Source organism: Neolamprologus multifasciatus, chromosome 12 (genome assembly GCF_963576455.1).
Source record: "Neolamprologus multifasciatus chromosome 12, fNeoMul1.2, whole genome shotgun sequence".
Taxonomy (NCBI): domain Eukaryota; kingdom Metazoa; phylum Chordata; class Actinopteri; order Cichliformes; family Cichlidae; genus Neolamprologus; species Neolamprologus multifasciatus.
Genome location: NC_140450.1, coordinates 30127984 through 30147962, shown reverse-complemented (window position 1 = coordinate 30147962; position 19979 = coordinate 30127984). Strand labels below are relative to the sequence as shown.

General features: G+C 40.8%; 2 protein-coding genes across 2 annotated transcripts; both read left to right on the top strand.

The window, feature by feature from the left end:
* The first annotated feature begins 956 nt into the window (after positions 1-956).
* LOC146507246 (gypsy retrotransposon integrase-like protein 1) lies at positions 957-6063 on the top strand. Its single transcript, XM_085181116.1, has 8 exons — positions 957-1643; positions 2106-2299; positions 2398-2509; positions 2618-2756; positions 2868-2922; positions 3021-3278; positions 3357-3473; positions 5544-6063. Exons 1-8 carry the CDS (start codon positions 1475-1477, stop codon positions 5799-5801), a joined length of 1302 nt encoding a protein of 433 aa, XP_085037242.1. The 5' UTR covers positions 957-1474; the 3' UTR covers positions 5802-6063.
* Positions 6064-7046: 983 nt separating this feature from the next.
* Positions 7047-18061, top strand: abcb9 (ATP-binding cassette, sub-family B (MDR/TAP), member 9). The gene is made up of 11 exons (XM_085181112.1): positions 7047-8470; positions 10156-10270; positions 10469-10599; positions 10687-10892; positions 14128-14325; positions 14426-14554; positions 14639-14827; positions 15009-15182; positions 16571-16730; positions 17217-17353; positions 17475-18061. The coding sequence occupies exons 1-11, from the start codon at positions 7822-7824 to the stop codon at positions 17793-17795; spliced, it is 2409 nt and encodes an 802-aa protein (XP_085037238.1). The 5' UTR covers positions 7047-7821; the 3' UTR covers positions 17796-18061.
* Positions 18062-19979: the final 1918 nt, after the last annotated feature.

Genomic DNA, 19979 nt, shown 5'->3' with positions numbered 1-19979 from the left:
ATCCACCTGGAAGTTAGATGGAGACAATCATGGACTCGAGATGCATCAAAAAAGGGACTTTTTGATTTTGTTTGGATTATGTTCCACATGTTCCCTGAACCAGATGGTGGACAACAGTGGGATGCTGCTGACTTCAACTGAAGGAGTGGGGGCGCCAGTCACAGAGGGCTCTTACTACTCAGCCTCCATCGGAAGTTATACATCAGTTTGGTTTTTGTCCTGTATTGAATGCTTGACCACCTCTTTATCCTCTCAAGGATATTTAAGTGTGCACCAGAGTGCACAACAAGTCTGTTTTGTGGACTTGGGACCACCTTCTGTGGGAGATGCTTTATGAATATGGGGTTTCTGCCCACTTACTGTAAGCCATTTGGAGCCTGTGCAACTGCAGTAAGAGCCAGCAGTAAGTCAAACTATTTCATGGTGGGTGTTAGACTTCGCCAGGGCTGTCCTTTGTTATGATACTCTTCATAATTTTTATGGACAGAATTTTTTGGTGCAGCCAAATGGTGAAAGGCTTCCATTTTGGTGGCCTCATGATCTCATCTCTGCTTTTTGTCGATGATGTGGTTGTGTTGCTTTTTTGAAGTCGTGGCCTCCAGCTTACAGTGGAGTGGTTCACAGCCGACTCTGCAGTGGCGGGAATGAGAATTAGCATCCTCAAGCCTAAGGGCATTTATTCTCAGCTGGAAAAGGGGGGATTGCCCACTCTGGGCCAGACACGAGTTTTTAACCGAGTGGAGGAATTGAAGTATCTTTCATCTTGCGTCCACACCCACACTCACATATGTTCACAAGCTGTATCTAATGACTGAAAGAATTAGATCGCCTATTGCATGAAGGGTGGCTGGCCTCTCCTTACTTCTGCGTTAGATCTACGTCATAACTTATGCCATAACCGGAGTCCCATTTTACCCTACTCAGCAACATTATACATAACCTGAAGAGCACCACCCACATACCACAACCACTTGAATGGCGTGGAAGGTTGTAGTGTAGGGATAAAAGATGCTTCCGGTTACTACATAACCGGTCTAAATCAAGCTTTAAGTCAAGATTTACGATAGATTTATACTTTTTAGAGCTACGGTCAGAAGTTAAGTCATTCGAGAAAACCTGATGTAAATAAACAAAAAACAACCAACAAAAAAAAAATACAAAAAAAAAAAAAAAACTTATCAAAACTTAGCAAACTGCTACTTCCGGCTAACTTTTAGCTACGATTGTTTTGTTTTTGTTTTTTAAGAGATGTATCTGAGTACCTACGGCTATACTTCCAGAAGGGGGTGCTAAAGAAACAATAATTGATAGCAACCACCTAAAGGACAAAGTAGAAGAAGACAGGTACAGTATTTTCATCCTGACCTGTAACTCTTGTGTTTCTGTAGTTTAGATGCTAATGATGCCGTTGGACAAAAGGTATTTCTATGTTTAATAAGGAGCACACTGGCTGTGCTCACTTTCGTCCTGTGAAATGCTGAGCGTGGAGTCACTGCCAGTGGCTGAGGAGGAGGTGGTTGAATCCAGCTCCAACAAACTCGGAGACATTTACACGTTTGTGGCTAAAGGCAGTTTTCCTCAGACGATGAATCCGATACGAAAGAAGAACCTCAAGAGATACGCTCAGAAATTCATCATCGATGGTAGGGCTTCATTCAGTCACTCGGTTCAGCAGCGGTGTGTGTTGCTTTTGTTCATCTCCAGCAGTCAGTTTAACTCCTGGCTTCTCCCTCCCCTGATTTAAAATTTCCTTGCTAGGCTGGTATAACGTTTAGGGCATAACTAGGTGGATCAGTAGGGATCTGCAGAAAATTTGGCTACTCACAATTCTAAAACTGATCCTCGGTGCTTGCAAAAATGAGCTCTTGGGTACTTTAGATGAAAACGATTATAGGAATAATATTCATTTTTAGATAACCTGTTTATATGCCGAATTAAAGATAGACCACAGCTGTTTTCAGGCAGTTCGCAGTTTTGATCATGTAAATGTCTACTTTTGCTAGAGATCAAGACGACCTTAAATGCCTACATTTATAATGCGGTATGGTATGACCTGGGATTAAGTTTCTCACTACATGATTCCCTGATTTATATCTGTGTTCAAGAGGGCAAGCTCTACTATGTGGGGCCCAAGAAGGAAGAGAAAAGGGAGGTGGTGATTGAGTCTGAGAGGAAGAGGCAGATTTTTCTTGACTGCCACTTCAGCGATATTGGCCATCACCTGGGCCAGAAGAAGACTGTCCACAGGATCCAGAGCAAGTACTACTGGCTGGGAATCATCAAGGACGTCGTGGACTGGGTACACACATTCCTCTGTGTATGGTATTTGTTTGTTTGTTTTTCAAATCTGGTAGGAATGCTGATAACAGTGTCTAACTTTTGTTACCACTGTTTCAGATAAAAGTCTGTGAAACGTGTCAGCACACAGAGAGAAATAAGAACCAGTTGAGAACTATTCGGCCAATAAAAGTGGATGCACCTTGGGAAATTGTCGGGATTGACACGATAGGTTTTTGCCTCAGTTCATTTAAGCAAATTCTCTTTGATTATGTCTGCAAGATCATTTCTTTCCACAGATGTTAGGCTGACAGTGTGGTTTGTTTCTCCTCTTTGTCAGGGGCCTTGCCAGCGACCCAGAGAGGCAACAAGAATGTCACGGTGGTGATTGATTACTTCACTAAATGGCCAGAGGCTTTCCCAGTGCAAAAGACAGACGTTGCCTCGGTTGCAAGATGCATTTCTAAATGCATATACAGGTTGAAAACAACTTATTTGCAAACCATGCACATGAGCAAAATTACCAAGAATTAAATACCTACAGTGGTGCTTTTCAGACCGATGCTGATCTTTGCTCTGTTTTTAATCAGGTTCGGTGCTCCTAAAATGATAGTTTGTACACAGAATGCTGACTTCTGTGATAAGGTGAGACTGCAGCAGCAGAGTCGTATAAAATAATAAGATTGAGAACGGTAGGTCAACACTACGGAGGCATGTTTTGATCTTGATTTTTAATTTTCTAGGTGACAAAGGTGCTGTTTGAAAGGTGGAGCATCACACAGAAGGTCTCTCCTGTGGATCAGCCTCAGCTCAACCCACTCCACGACTGCACAAGCCCTCTGTTGAAAGAAGCCATACTGCAGATGGTGTCGGAGAAGCAGGCAGAATGGGATGATTTTCTCGACCCTGTGCTATTTCTGTTCAGGACATCCACCAACCCCACAACAAAGTTCACTCCTTACTCTCTCATGTTTAACAGGACAGCCAGTTTACCAAATGAGGTGAGACTGCAGGAGATAAGTGAGCTCTAAACACCTGGTTTGTTTGCCATTCCTCAAACATAATTTCTTTTCACGTAGAACGCAGCAAGTTGGCTGAATCGTGACGAGCCGGAGCAGGATGTGTACTCTACGAAGGAGAAGGCCTCTGCGTACATGAGTGTCATTCAGGAGCAGCAGACCTCTGTTAAGCAGCTGGTAATTCTCATCATTTTCTTCTGTCTTCCTTAAGTGAAAATGGATGCTGGTGATCGAGTGTGCGATCGCGTGAATCCAGGCAGAGGTCAGGAAGTCTGTCATAAAACAATAGTTGCATGCTAATAAAGTTGTGTGCAAAAGTCTTGAGCCACCAAACATTTCCTTATATTTTGCCAACAAGGAGCCAGATAGTCTTGTCATTTTCCTAACGTGGTCTTGAACAGCAGTTCCCCAGGCTCTGATCATTCTTCACTCATTGTCAGTTCAGCCCTTGTACCTGAATATTTGCAGGGGAATGGTTTCTGTTATGTTAAGCCACTTAGCACTGATCTGTGAATCACTCAAGCATAAACAAAATGCAGCTAACTCAAGGGATGAGTCACTGTTGTGTCCGCACATAACAGACAACTTGGCAAAGAATCAACTTTAAATTGTACCTATAGGTACTTTGTTACTAGCTGTCTGATGCAAAAAGACACAATTTGTGCACTCTTCTTTAGTTGCCAAAGATAACGCCTTTGACAGATGTGAAATAGTATTTTTGCACCACTAAGATGACTGACAAAAACTTGGCATATGTGGACATGTTGTGCAGTGTGTCCTAAGGAAACGGACAAGTGGAGGACAAACGATGTGGCAGGAATGAAAACAACAATCTACAATAGATGAACTGTATGAGAAAAGTCATGTCTGTAAGAATTAGAAAAATATCCCGCAAAGCTCTGACAGAGAATCTAAGACGTGTGTCGGACCCATCTAACGATCACTGAAACCTCTTCAGAAATGATCTCAGTGGAACGATGACTGACAGGAAGCTATTGTTAAGGAGGGGAAATGGGTAGAAAAGGCTGAGGAATGCCAAATTCCACAAGAACTGGACTGCAGATAAGTGGCAGAATGTCTTTTGGAGTGATAGATCCAAATTTAAAATCGTAATTAGTAGAGATGGACCGATCCGATATTACGTATCGTTATTGGTCCGATACTGACCTAAATTACTGGATTGGATATCGGAGAGAAATAAAAAATGTAATCCGATCCATTAAAAATCACGAAAGCACCTCACAAAACTTGGCGTAACTCAGCTCATAACCTCAGCACATCGGTGCAGTGTGCATCACGTGATAGAGCGGCTGTGCCAGACCTGTCGCAGGTCTGGTTGAGCATTTGGAGTCTCGCTACCAAACCGGCATTTCATCTCCGAGGAAGTTATCCCAGAGAGAAGTAAAGCAAGTGTGTAAGTTCATCTTTGAATGTTTGTAAAGCATTCCCGCGTTAAGCTTAACAACCGATATGTGGAGCGACTGCCTCTCTCTCTCCCTCCCTCTCCTGCTGCTACTTCAATCATGAAACTGATCAATGATCAGCTGATCGTTTTTTCTGTCACGAGTCCGTCTTTCTTGTTTGTTTTTGGCCCACTTTGCACCAGAAAGAGGAAACCAGCGGCTGAACAACAGCAGCACGTTTAACCTTGATAAGCTGTTGTTAGAATTTATTTAATATTACTTTCTAGACCAGGATCCTTTTCCACGTAGCTGACGGCTGGTAACTGTGCAGGGGCTGATCTAGCAAAGTTTTGCCAGGGGGGCAGGTAGGGCGTTAACAGGGAAAAGGGGGCACACAGAAATACTTTTCTTTCTTATTCTCATTTAAAATGTCTAGCTTTTAATAAATAATTATCTGAATCTTATAACCAAAGTTTTAATCTGATGTAAAATGTATAGAAGTCCATTACTGTATATAGTAACTATTAAGTCTAATATACCCTAGTAAGCTATAGTACTTTTTCCTTTGGGAAGGTACCATCTGTGCAGTCTGCAATTCTGTTGTAGAAAGATGTTGAATCTATTTAATTATTGTGGAAAAATAATTGATTTCAGTGCATTTTTTTTTACACGTGCGTTAAATTAAAGTTGATTACGTTGATTTAGCAAATTAAACTGATCTATTAGAGAATCCCATTATAACATCCTCCATAATCTCTGTTATTAGCCTTAAATTAAGTGACAGCAAATGTGCATGGAAGCTCATCTGGTTTTTGTCTCTTTTATCCTTTGGTTCCATGTTCAGGTGTTAGCCAATATGAATGCAGCCTACAAACAAGAGAAGAAGAATGCCAAGCGCAAGTCACACAACATGTCCCCAGTGACCTTTAAAGCGGCAGACCCCATGTTTTCTCCAGGAGAAGCACCTTCACTGAAAAAAGTGAAAGAGGAGCGTTTGTATTTGACTTTTCCCGTTGAGACGGTGCTGGCCACCGAGCAGAGCAGCTCAGAGGATGTAAAGACTGAGTTAGTGTATCACTTGGCTGAGTCCGATGTAAACTGAGGAGGGTGTAGGTGCAGAAGATGTTCCGGATGTTGGTGATACTCAGGTCAGTGCAAGGCACCAAAGGTACCTGAATTATCTGGAATTTCATCCGGAATTCAACCAGCGGCCCACATCTTCTTTTACGCCCGCACTCTTTTCACCAATGAACTGTTGTTTTTCCTGAAAATCATCTTAACTTATTTTCATTTTGTAGTACTATAAAGGTATTTGTACCTTTTATTTGCTAAATACTTTACAAATAAAGGTGTTGTTTCATTTATGTATACTAGATGTGTAGTTATTTTTAAAGCCTGGCCAATTTGTCAGTGGAAAATTGTTATCCGATCATCACTCATTGATATCGGCATTTACAACAACAGATAAATGAAAATTTAAGAAGTAAAAAAAGAGAAGAGAGAAACACCCTTTCACCGTGTTACGAGTGTCGATATTGCATTGTTTGTCCACCAGAGGGCACTCTACACCTTGTTGCAAGAGTTCCTGTTGATTTCAAATTTATATCATCTTTGAAAAATATGCTGGCTCTACTGCACAACACACAAACTACAAAAATAAATGTCTCACTGAGCTAATAAGTTTATAAATATTCAAATTTGTTGAATTAGTCATAAGTAATAATAGAATTTTGGTTTCTAAACGTGAGCTCAAATAGTAGTTATTTCCCTTTAGTTTTAATCCATCCATCTCTTCTAATAAATCACAGATATGTATGACAGTCACAATAATTTTGAGAATTTCTGTTTAATTTACTTAATAACAAAAAAAATCCCAGTGACTGTAAAATTGACTTTCACAAGCTCAAAAGTCAGTGGACAAAGTAACACAAACACCAAGATTCTATAAAACTCTGATGCCATCTTTCAGTCAGATATGACCACAGCTGGGAGGGTTTGCTAGGCTTCAGTTGGCTTGAGTTTACTTTAAGAAGCTCTGTGGTGACTCACATGATAGATGAGATGACCTAAAACCCAATGCAACAACAACCTGTTAGTAAGTCATTAACTTACTGATGGTTATTAACTGATAGTAACTTCATACTTCTGACCCGCCAACCCAGTGATGTCATATTGGTGTCAGATGGCACTGCACATGCTCTAAAACAGAAGGTTAAAAGACTGATTGTTTTAAATCTAGCTTCACAAACAGAGTGATACATGTTATGTTCCATGTCCCCTTTAATGGAAAACTGGGAGGAGCCAAACTGGTCATTTTCAGCGAGACTCTATGGCAACATCCGTAAAGCTAAAAGGGAAGATGTGTCACTCTGTCTTCTTTCATGTAACTTTAGCCATTTAAAAGCGGGTTTCTGTAGTCTGCAGAACAGGAGTGGGCATTCTTTAACCATCAGACGTCATTGGCTTTGTATTCGGGTTAGGGACATGTGAACCTCTTGAGTAGAAAAACACAAGATAGCAAAAAAGATAAACTGGTGGTAGAAACGCTCACTCTTAATCTTCTGTAATCTAAACGAGCTTCGATGCCGGCGTCCCATTGAACGCCGGTATCGAAGTTTATGTATTCGTTACATGAACTTGAGTCAGTTTGGGTTGTAATGCATGTGTTTGAGGACAACATTGAATAAGGAAAGGGGTTTCAGTGAGTTACCGAATGCTGTCGGGGCTGGACAGTAACAAGATTTAACACGGAAGTCTGACGCAACGCAGCTGACCGCCCTCAAGAAGCTAATTCACAAAGCTAGCCAACAATTTAGCAGGATATGTGTTACAGTAATGTTGCGGCATGGCTGGACAATCATTAACGGTGTAGTGACGTCCTAAATGCTGGTAGTTGTAATAAGACTACTTGATATTTTCTGTGCAGCTGCATAAAACGGGAAAAGACCGGAAAGAATATTTAAAATAATCCGGTTTGCTGAGTGTTTGTGTTCTTGTCTGGTGTATGTCTTGAGAAACTTTTCTCACATTTTATTCACACCGCTGCTGCACTGTAACCGATTATTTCTCAAGCCGCTGTTTGCTGCTTTGTGCTGGTGCTGCTCTCTGTTCTGATAATCAACATGGGAATCAACTTGGCTGTGGGCTGCATCGTGTCATACGTCCTCCTGGATGTTGTCACCACCACTGTCCTGTACGCACATGGATCACAGCTGAGCACCTTCACAGAGGATGCTCTCAACTTTAACATCCTTCAGTCTGCACTGGACATCTGGGGGACAGTGCTGCTCCGAGCCTCCCTCCTGCTGGGAGCCTCTTTAGGGGTGACATGGAACAAGGTGGACGGCCCGCAGAGGGTTGCTAAATCCACCAGCCTTATTCTCCTTATCTGTCTGATCGTCATCACCTATACACTGGCCAAGCTGCTGATGCTGACTGAGGTGAGGACTTTGAGCATCAGTCACCAGCCCTGGCTCTTGAGTCTGATATGTTGGACTTGTGCCTCTTCTCTGGGAGTAATGCTGCTCTGGAGGTGGCTGGGGAAGGAGCCGGAGCCTGAGAGCAGCAGTAGTGGTAGAGGAACAAGGGGCCGTGAGGACACTGAAAAGCTGGTGGAGACAGTTGGCGAGGAGGAGCAGGAGTTGGGCTCTGAGAGAAAGAAGGAGAAGGACAGCAGCTCAGGGGCTACACTGGGACGCCTGCTGAGCTACTGCAAAAAGGATGCTGAGCTGCTCTCTGTTGCTGTCCTCTTCCTCATCATCTCTGCTGTGTGTGAGTGTCCTTAATGTCACATTATTTACTGCTGTCTGTTATAAAGGATTTAGACACACTGCCCCAATGCAACTGACAAAACTGAGTCTGCAGGTTCTGATTACGCTACTCATGCCACGTTACACAACACTTTTTAATTACAGATAAGTGCTATGGTTGAAAAACAAGTGCGTTCTTTTCAATATGTTCCAATTATTGATGCTTTCTGTCATGGAATTATTAAAAGGACCCCTAACTCGCTCATATGGGTCCCAGTTGCTAAAAGACAAATGTTTTTTGTCATAAAGCCCAAAGATATTGATCAGTATATTCATCTACATTACTAACCAGAAGCCTCACCCACCTGCTGTTCAAACCTTCTGTTTCAAAGGACTAGCCAATCAGAAGAAAGTTGACTTAAACGGTGCCTGTGCCAAGGCCCTGTATAATATACGCTGGGTTTCATTTCAACTGTGAAGTATACAGAGCGTCTCTATTAGAGTCGAAGAATAAAAATAAAAGAGCTGGAAATGGTATATTTGGTGAATGCCAATAAACGTCTATGTATACATTAATAGGTGTAAGTAACTTTAAGGCTCATTATTGTTCATAACAGTGGGCTGAATGCCAGAACCTCCAACAGCACTCAGAGTTTTATCAGTTTCATCAAATCTTTAACTTATGGAATATCATTAAATACACACATTTCATTCAAATCATTTTGGAAGTTTGCTCATTTTCTTTGAAGTGCAATATAAAAATTTGAGGTATTTTCTGTACTCGTACATCTAAACTATGCATTTGTCCATCCATCCATTGGTTTTGTGCTGCTTAAAAAGCGATTACAGGGGCAACAGTCTGAGCAGAGACACCTAGAACTCACTTTCCTCCACTTCAGCCTCCAGCTCTTCCACAAGGATATTCCAAACCAGCCAAGAGACATAATTTGTCCAGCATGTCCTTGGTGGGCCCACGTGTCTCTTTCTTGTTGGGTACAAGAAAAACTTCATATTGGAGGTGTTCAGGAGGCATCTTAACTAATCTTCCCTTGCCTGAACTGCTCCCCAGGAACTGAGCATCTGAGCTCTAAGGGTGAGCCCAAACACCTCGAGGTTCTGTTCCTAAATGTTAGAAAAACATTTGGGACAAGGGGAGTCCCAAATGTCCCAAAAAACGCTCTCACTATGAATGTACAGTGACCTTATTTTTCACTCTGATTTAGAATTGAATAAAAAAAGCATGGAGCATGGAGGTTACCACTGTTGCCGCACAGCAAGAATGTCCTGAGTTCAATTCTTCATCAGGCTGTGGTCTTTCAGTGTGGAGTTTGCATGTTCTCCCCGGGTACTCCGGCTTCCTCCCACAGTCCAAAGACATGCAGCTTGTGGGGATGGGTTACTTGATCAATCTAAATTGCCTATAGGTGTGAATGTGAGCATGAATGGTTGTCTGTCTCTGTGTGTTAGCCCTGCGACAGACTGGCGACCTGTCCAGGATGTACCCCGCCTCTCGCCCTATGACAGCTGGGATAAGCTCCAGCACACCCCGCCACCTTGAAAGGGATAAGCGTAAGCGAATGGATGGATGGATAAAAAGCAAATGAAATAAAATTGAATGCTCAAGTTGTCACAAAGCCTTTATGTATGGATCATCAGTTCAACTTAGACTTTAAAAAACATTAAGTAATAATGACTCTTTGCTTTCAGGTGAGGCTTTCATACCGTACTACTATGGGAAAGCCATAGACAGCATTGTGGTTCACCAAAGCATGGAGTACTTTGCCAAACCTGTGATCATACTTGCAGCACTGGCCTTAGCCAGGTGAGCATCCGCAGTTGTAGGTTTTAATTTTTGTTTTTTACGTTTTGTTTACATTTTGTTGTAAATTACACAGAGGAATGCATTAAGCTTATATACTGAGATGACCCTTGGCGAGGCTGCTTGCTTTGTTTAGATGATGACGTGTGTTAAATGCCAAACCACAGAACTGCTTCATGGCAGTCTTTTCTCTCTCCTCAGTTCACTTGCAATCGGAGTACGAGGAGGTGTCTTCACCCTGACGTTTGCGAGATTAAACCTTCGTCTCAGGAACCATCTTTTCCGAACCTTGATGAGGCAGGAAATTGCCTTTTTTGATGAAAATCACACAGGTGATGTTGAACGCGAGTTCCTGTGCACACATTGCTCCCTTCCATTGATCCGTTCTAATGTTATTCCACGCCCGTGTAACCCTACAGGTGACATCCTTTCACGTCTGTCTGCTGACACCACCCAGGTGAGCGACCTCATCTCCCAGAACGTCAATGTCTTCCTGCGGAGTGTCATTAAGAGCGTTGGCTTCTTCATCTTCATGTTTGGCATGTCCTGGAAGCTTACACTGGTGACCATCATGGGATTTCCTTTCATCGGTCTAGTCTCAAAACTTTATGGTGAATACTACAAGGTAAAGTAGTTTTGTCTGAATGTTAATTTCTTTATAGTTTGCTTCCAAGAAGTCACATATTATTGTAATTTTTTTAAAGTGGTCTTGAGAAATAGTTATTACAGTTGTTGAGTATTGCAGCATCAACAGTGATCAAGTCGAAGGGAAATGACGACGGAGGCAAAAATGTCCTTAACATTTTGAGAACTTTGTTCCACATTAGGGAACGCGGCAAAACCTTTCCTCATGGGTGCCATTTTTGTTGGGGTACACTTTCTCTCTCAGGGGCGTGATGACGCAGCATACGTGCTTCCTTGTGGTGACAAATAAAATACTGTCTCTCTGTTAAACAGCAATAACCATAATACAGTTCAACACATTGTACAACATGAGTACACATAGGGTGACCAACCGTCCTCTTTTCCCCGGACATGTCCACTTTTCACGTTCTGTCCGGCGGGATTTTCGAGATGGATGAAAATGTCCGGGTTTTCCTATAGGCATACAGAGGACCCATATGTGCGACTTCGTCCCGAACTGCTGCATTGTAAGTGGTTGTTCCGCGCTCACAGTCAGGACAGAGTGCGCAGCGGCGCGCTGAAAAGATGCCACAAGATGCCACAAGATGCCAAAGTGCAAGTGCATCTTTTCAGACAAACTGCAAAACAAATTTCCCTTGTACCGTCCCTCAGAATAAATGGGAGATGGAGTGCACTGTGTGCAGAGCTGGCAAATACGTTTGTGTGTCTAACAAAGGTTTAAAAATGTATAAACAGTGGTGCATATAAGCGGTCCGCAGGTGCGCATTCGCTGTCAAAATAAAAGACGCGCACCAGATAAGAAGTTGCAACGTGCGTTTGCGTACATATAAAAGGCACTGTTTTTGTCTGCTAGAGTGGGATTTTCACGGCATATTCTGCACCAAATCTTTGTGCGTTCATCATTTGTTTGAAGCCAGCTCACCTCCTGCAACCACTTTTCCGAGAATACGCGCTTCTTTTTGCGGTTCGGACTCCTTCTGACATTTCTTTGGAGGTGGAGGAACACCAAAGTAATTGCTTAAAGGAGCTTGCTTATGTGCTCCTTTAAGCAATTACTTATGTGCACCCTGCACATAAAGGCTGTGCGAGGCGGAAATTCATCTAGTAAGTTGACTGAGTTCTTTGTTACACCTGGGAAAAACGAGGATGTTGTTGTTTCTGAACATTAAACTTGTTTCTGCCTTTCATAGTGTGTAACTTGAAGGCCCTGAGTACTTTCTCCCACACTGAAAACACTGGAATGATAAAATTATTTGAACATTACCTAATAAGACTGATTCAGGACAGACAATTAGTTATTTTAAACTTTCCTGTCAGTCCTTCACAAACAGGGAGCAGTCTGTCTATTCTCTCCATCTGTCAGCTGCTGCTGGCTCTTCCTCCTCCTCTTCCTCACACACTGCTGAGTTTGTCCTGGTCGATCATCAGGGGTGACATAATATTCAGTACTTACTTTTGACAGTTCACTCTTCGGCCGTTCCCTTCTCGCCGCAAAATACGGCAGAAGCAGAGAGGCCAAAGAATGAATTGTCAAAAGTAAGTACTGAATATTATGTCACTTATTTATGTGCGAATGCTTAATAATGAAGAACATTAAAACATTACTGTTGGCCACATGCCGGCAAAGTTATGTGACATTAGCGATGTTTGTACTTTGGTAATTTGGTTTTACAGCCTTTACTTTAAATATACGCCGTTCAATAGTTGACTTTAATCTTACCGAGAATGTGATGATTTTATGGATAATTAAAGTCAGTCATATATCCATAAACACAACAAGCTGAAAGTCAGTGATGCTGCTCGGTTTGCAGTCCTGAATATCACGGCGCAAGCAGAATTCACTGCACTGTTAATGTTAGCTATGTTATATTGCTGCCTCTGTTCGGTGGTGTTGAGCCAAACGGACTTTAACGTGTGTTTGAACGAGCTGACGGTTCACTCGTTAAGCTGAAAGAAAGATGCTTTAATCACAGCAGTCACACATGTGTCCACTGAACCATCTGGGAACTCTTCTTGTTTAGCACTCGTAATAACACAAACACTAATCCTCCTTCTCTTGTGCTGTTTTGTAGCAGTGTATACACCTGAGACTGTCACCTGTCTGTCTGACCCAGAGTTCACCTTTAATGGTTTTTCAAAGAACCTTTTTAAAAATGGTTCTTTAAAGAACCATTTTTAAAAAGGTCCTTCAAATGGTTCTTTAAAGAACCATTTTAAATCTTTCAAAATAAAATGTATCATAAATTGAATTTGAGTAGGGTAAAATAAATACGACCACAGCATAGACATATATTAATGGTTTATTGCCATTTCGTAGTATACCAAAAGACAAAAAGGCATTTTAACCCTCAGCACCACATCACTACTAATACATGTCACATATTAGTCATTTAAACAGTAATAATTAACATTTTTACTATACTATAAATAAATATATATAAATACTATATCTATAGATAACACAACAATTAATACATGTATTGTTTAATTAATAAAACATCAGAAAGTGATAAAGACACATTAGAAATAGCAATTGCTTCATAACAGACCAATAGATCAACACATTTTCATTAGCAGATGTTTGCATGTTCAGTAAAAATATTTCAACAAGTTTTTGATTAAAATTATCAATGAACTTCAGCCTTACCTTATGTAAGGTAAGTTTCATGTTGGACTCATGGTCCTTTGTTAGTCCAGTTTAGGATAATGTCTCTGACGTATGTATCATATCAAATATATGTCATATCAAAACAACCCCACACCTGCAGTTGTTTCAGTTTTTCACAGGTGTTTCCTGTCAGCTGGTCAACCTCACTCAGGTGGACATCCATATCAGCCAACCAAACCTCCCTTTGTGCTTCAAATCCCTCCCACTCTGAGACAAGGAGCTGAGAGAGAAAAAACAAGGGTCAATTATAAAAAAGAGAGAAAAGTGAAACCCTCCTCAGAAGGTCTTACTCACATACTTGCAGTCAACCTGTGATGGACTCCTGTTTGGCGTTCACGTCATCCCAGCGGTGGCCGCACTCGCTTGCTGTTGCCAGCAGCCGAGTCTGCAGGGTGCCCTGGAAGAGCTGAGTTAATGTTCGACTCCTCCTGGTCAGGCGGGCTAGAGACCACACCCCTGCTACAAAAGAATCCCTGACACTATTCCCAATCAGGCTCTCTACTATTTACGATTAGATAACTTTTATATTTTCTTCTGTTCTTTCCAGAATCTGACCAAAAAGGTGCAAACAACCCTCGCAGAGGCCAATAAAGTTGCAGAAGAAACCATCTCAGCCATGAGGACGGTGCGGAGCTTTGCCAACGAGAATGGAGAGGCCGATTCCTATTACGCCAAACTCTTAGTCATGTTCCAGCTCAACAAAAAACAAGCCCTGGCCTACGCTTGCTACATGTGGTCCAGTTGTGTAGGTATCTGCAGTTACCCTTTACATAATTCATCTGCATGGTTTATTTAGTGGTCTCTGTTTTTACCTTACAGCAAGGGATTTTTTGTGTGTTTTCCAGATCTCAGAGCTTGCTCTCGAGCTGGCTATCCTCTACTATGGAGGCCACCTTGTGATTACTAATCAGATGAGTAGCGGTGCCTTGATATCTTTTTTCATATACATGCTAGAGCTCGGCGAATGTCTTGAGGTATTTCATCTATCATTCTCCACAGGTCGTTTGTTTTCTGTTCTGAAGACATGGCAATGAATCCATGTTGTCTTCACTTTGCAGAGCATTGCATCAGTGTACACGGGCCTCATGCAAGGAGTTGGAGCTGCTGAGAAGGTTTTTGAGTATCTGGATAGGAAACCCGAACACCCCTCTGATGGCACAGAGGCTCCGGAGACATGCGCCGGTCTGGTTGAATTTAAAGACGTCACGTTTGCCTACCCGACACGCCCTGAAACTGATATTCTCAAGGTTTGTCCTCAGGGATCCTGAACACCTGAAGAAATTATTCACAAGTGGTCTGTTTGACTCATGGTGGTAGAGATGAGGGCAGTTTACTAGAAGATTGCAACAATATAACCAACTAAATGAGGGTGAAGTTAGGATGCAGTTGACATTATGTCTGCTTAGTTTGAAATGGGTCTTTTTGCAGGGGGTGTCATTCCTCCTGCGTCCCGGAGAAGTGACTGCCCTTGTGGGACCTTCAGGCAGTGGGAAGAGCTCCTGTGTGAGTCTTCTGGAAAATTTCTACCTTCCTCAGCAAGGCCAGGTGCTGCTGGATGGAAAGCCTGTTCAAAGCTTTCAGCATGACTACCTCCACTCCAAGGTTAGTCAGTGTATAAGATATTTTTATGTGTAATCTTTGTATTATTTATTTATATATATTAGTGCTGTCAATAGATTAAAAAAATTAACTAATTAATCTCACAATTTTCTGTCATTAATCGCGATTAATCACATTTACTTGATCAATAGCCTGGCTACAATTACACTTTTTCAACTTTATATTTAAGCTTGTGACTGACATTTATGCAATATAATGATGTAATGGAGAATAAACACAAAGAATGTGTGCTTAAATTCAAAAAGAATTTGAATAGTTTTCTTCAGTCTTTTAGCACAGGATCTCTCCTGTGAAATACAACTTTAAAAAAAAAATAGGTAATAGATATAATATATATTAGTGCTGTCAAACAATTAATTTTTTTTAATCAGATTTATCACTGGGTTACTGTGGATTAATTTTGATTAATCACGATTAAATATCATTCATTTTTCTACTATATATATATCGCATTTCATTTTGCATGAGCAAACAGAAAAAAAGGGAAAATATACACACTTAACATTTTTATTGAACATCTTGAACATTCATGTTAACAAAAACCTCTGTAAACATTTATCCTCTCTCTCTGTCACTCTTGGGGAGGCACTTCAAGTCCTTGAAACGAGGAACCAAAACTATTTTGAGTCATTCTGCATTCCAGATGCTTAATTGCGTTAAAAATTTTGATCGTGTTGACCTTGATGGCGGATTAATTCGTGTTAATGTTTTAATTTTGACAGCACTAAAATATATATATATATATATATATATATATATATATTTGTTTTTATACATGTAGAACTCAGCAGGAACTACACTAAGCAGGAGGCGTGGCTCTGATACAGTGTTCAGGAGGCTGTAGACATACTAACAGTGAATGCACTGTGATGTTGAATTGTGCACATTGGCACAATCCAACATCACAAGAACTTTTGTTGAGGGGTTGTCTGAAAATCTCCTGAAAAGAGCAAAACTGCCAATGCCCATCTCTATGTTTTCTGATTTTTCCTGCCCTGTGTCAGATGATAAAAACTAGTCTCATAAAAGCAAAACATTAAGAAGAGCTAAAAAACATAATTTCTTATGAATAAAAAGCAAATATTTTTCTAGGGGGTTATTTTTAGTGGTAAACTTTTCTCACTACACTTATGTGTCATCTGAAAAGCATTCAAAGCAGCAGGGTGGTGTACGCAAGACTCACTTAAAATAAACTACAGCCTGCTACTCGTGTTACTTGTAATCAAACAGGACCTCTCAGTGTAACAGTCTAGCTTCATGATAAGTTTGTTTTTCTTTTTTCGGAGTCCCATACTTTGTATACAAATACACCCCTTGGCTTTTTAGTCTTCAGCATAAAGTAATTTCTATTCTTTATTGTGTGTCTGCAGGTGGCTCTTGTAGGTCAAGAGCCTGTGCTGTTTGCCCGCACAGTTGAGGAGAACATTACCTATGGCCTGACTGATGTCCCCAGGGAGGCAGTGCTGCAGGCAGCCACCAAGGCTAATGCTCATGATTTTATTACCACTCTTCCTAAAGGCTATGAAACAAGTAATCATTAAATCTGTTCATTTGTAAATCAGCTTTTTATGTGCTCTATGTGTAATGGACATGTTTGTTAAGCTGGGACCTCGAGAGGAAAAGTCACATTTAACATCGGTCCCTGGCAGATTTGTTTTACTATACAGAGCTTTACTGTACATTGCAAAGCTGCTTGCAGAGGCCTCAGAAACTATAGGTTGGCTGATACAGCTTAAGTAGCATGCACCATTTGAGATCTGCCAATAGGATGTGTGGAAAAGTAAGAAGTGACCATGAGATACTGTGGCTGACACTGAGATCAGCTGATTTGCCAGGCTTGCCAGCTGAGCCTGACTCTAGGGTCTGCTTAAAACTAACACAGTGCTCAGATTTAAATGCACAAATATCACAGCCATACAAAAAAATAGAGCTATGTTCTTTAATAAAGAAATGGAGATGTGTTTCATAAGATGAAATGATGTATTTGACTGACTTTTACCTTACTGTTTTCTTGAGGTGTTGGTGAGAAGGGCACACAGTTATCAGGGGGACAGAAACAAAGGGTTGCCATTGCAAGAGCTCTCATCCGCAACCCTCGTGTTCTTGTCCTGGATGAGGCCACTAGCGCTCTGGATGCAGAAAGTGAACACATTGTAAGTGTTATCAAAGCCGGAGGAGAGCTTCAGTACAGCAGCTGTTACCAAGCAGACATGCAGCATATTTGCATTATGGAATAATATAGGGGTGTTGATGTATATGTTGAATTCACTACAGGTTCAACAGGCTCTGAACAATGTCCTGCGGGACCACACCGTGTTGGTGATCGCCCATCGGCTCAGCACAGTGGAGAAGGCAGACAACATTCTTGTAATTGACAGGGGCCACGTGGCAGAACAGGGATCTCACAGTGAGCTGATGGCCAGCGGCGGACTCTACTCTAAGCTGGTTCAGAGGCAGGTCCTGGGCATCGACACCGGGGAGGAGGACCTACACTCGCCACAAAACGCCAGCTGGAAGTCAGGTGGAGGACAGCAGTGGAGAGGACGAAGCAGCAGCGGCAGCCTGAGCGAGTCTGAGTGTAGTGTGCGTTACTGAGAACGACCTGCAGTGTGTAGATGTGGCACTGGACTGTAATTAAGTTAAAAATACTTAAATCTACATTTGGGTTTGTAATCTGTTGGACAAAGACACAAGTTTTGTAGTGTTTCACCTGCACACTACCACAGTGGATTTTAAATTCATCAATATGAGACTGATGTGCAGACTTTTAGCTTTAATTCAGGGGGTTTCATTGGCAAAACTTTGCCATTAACAGATTAACGGTTGCATTATGGGCATTGTTTTAATGCAATTGTTTTAAATGTTTTTAAAAGAAAGAAAGAATTCTGTCATCATGCACTTTAATTGTTTTGCTGTCTCTCTGATAGGTTAGTTCAGGTTTTGCAGCCTAATGATGGCCTCCCTCACTTGAACTGACCTCTCTTTGGGTTCATATTTAAAATTACAGTGAAAAGCTATAAAATACACATTCAACACTTTAAATCAATTTCAGATATTATGTTGGTGTCATTGGTAATGAAATAGCAAGGGAACGGGCCTCAGCTGGCCATGAAAGTGCTTGTACAGCTACAGGGACAAAAAACGACAAAAATTGTATGTCTCCAACAAATTATTGACCTATGTGTTTCAGAACATATAAAACAGGGTGGGGACAAATAAAACTTGAATGAATATCCTGTTTGAATATTATATTAGCTTTAAGGAAAATGTGTTGCTGTTGATGTGCTACAAGAGAGGCGTGGTTGTATTTTGTGTTTTTGTTTACATTACACTCCAGCAATATTTATTATTTTGTTGAAACTTCCTCAGGATTTAGTTCTGCTGTTGTACTGTTTACGCTGTAGCAGGCATGGAGATGCTGGCTTGTTTTTACTGCATGGAGTAGGTGGTATTCTTAGTAAAAAGAAAAGACAGGTGCCTTTGTCTGTGGAATAGTGTGCAATAAGAATATTATATGATTGAAAATGAATAGCACTACAGAAACCTACTGCAATTGTATTTAACACTGACAATGAAAAGTAAATGTAGCTAAATAAAATATTCCTTTATTTTTGCAGACATGTTATATATGTATGTATATATGGCAAGTGAATATATTCTGTATATGATGGCAAAATCCCTTTTTTAAATGGCAATAATGGATCATGAAATATGAATCTTACAGTCTGATCTACGCTGTCTGTTGTAATACTGGTAAAACATCCCAAATAAAATTCTGAATTATATTTATGTTGCTTCAATGACAGCGACTACAACTGAAATAACATTTATTTATAGACTGAAAATGACTGAAACTTTAGTAACTAACCAATATGCAAATGTTATAGCAAAAATTGACTATTAACCATAAAGTCTATACAATTGCCAATTAGCTGTTTCTTCTACGTTGTTCCATCAAAATAAGAAGGCTTCAGGAATCTATGATGGATATTTTACACTATACTACGATTATAAAAACAATTGTCATTTAGCCCTGGCCACAAACCGTCATCCACTGGGCTCAGGCCACCTCTTTGCTTTTACACTAGCGCCATCTAGTGTTGTAGTCACGGTCATGCATTTTAAATAAAGACTACTTGAGAATCTTTTAGTCATTAGCAATAAAACTCTCTCTATAAAAACTGTGTTAAACGCATATTTCCTGATTAAAACCTAATTTCTTTTTTCTTTTTTAAATATGAATGATTTGCAAAGCCTTTCATTTAAAATTGTACAAAAACAAACAAGCATGTGTAAAGCTTAAAATGGCCAATGTACATTAAACTAAGTAGATTAACTTACAAAGGTTCAGTAACTTGGTCTGATATAAACGGAGCATGTCAAATCTTCCTCCCTGCTTAGTAAAAGAGAACTGTGGGCAGATAGTTATTTAAGAATACTGTTGCTCAACGCAAAGTTAAAAGAGTTTGATGATTTCAGTACCAACATTTTTTGTGTGTGTGTAAATGGTAGAGATTGCATCCTCGGTACTAAAAAGAAGAGGAATCATATAATTCTAAATACTGCCAAAACACATTCCTTATGTATTACAGCAACATGGCTTTTTAACAAATGGGCGCAGGTTCTACTCTGGCCTGCCTGCAGTCCAAAACTGTCACCCACTGGAAATATTTGGCCTACTGTTACCTGACAAAGCATTCATGAGCTGAAATGTAAGATCAAGTTATCAAACTACAGCATTGGTCTTCTCAGTTCCCAAAAGCTTGTAGAGTGCTGTTA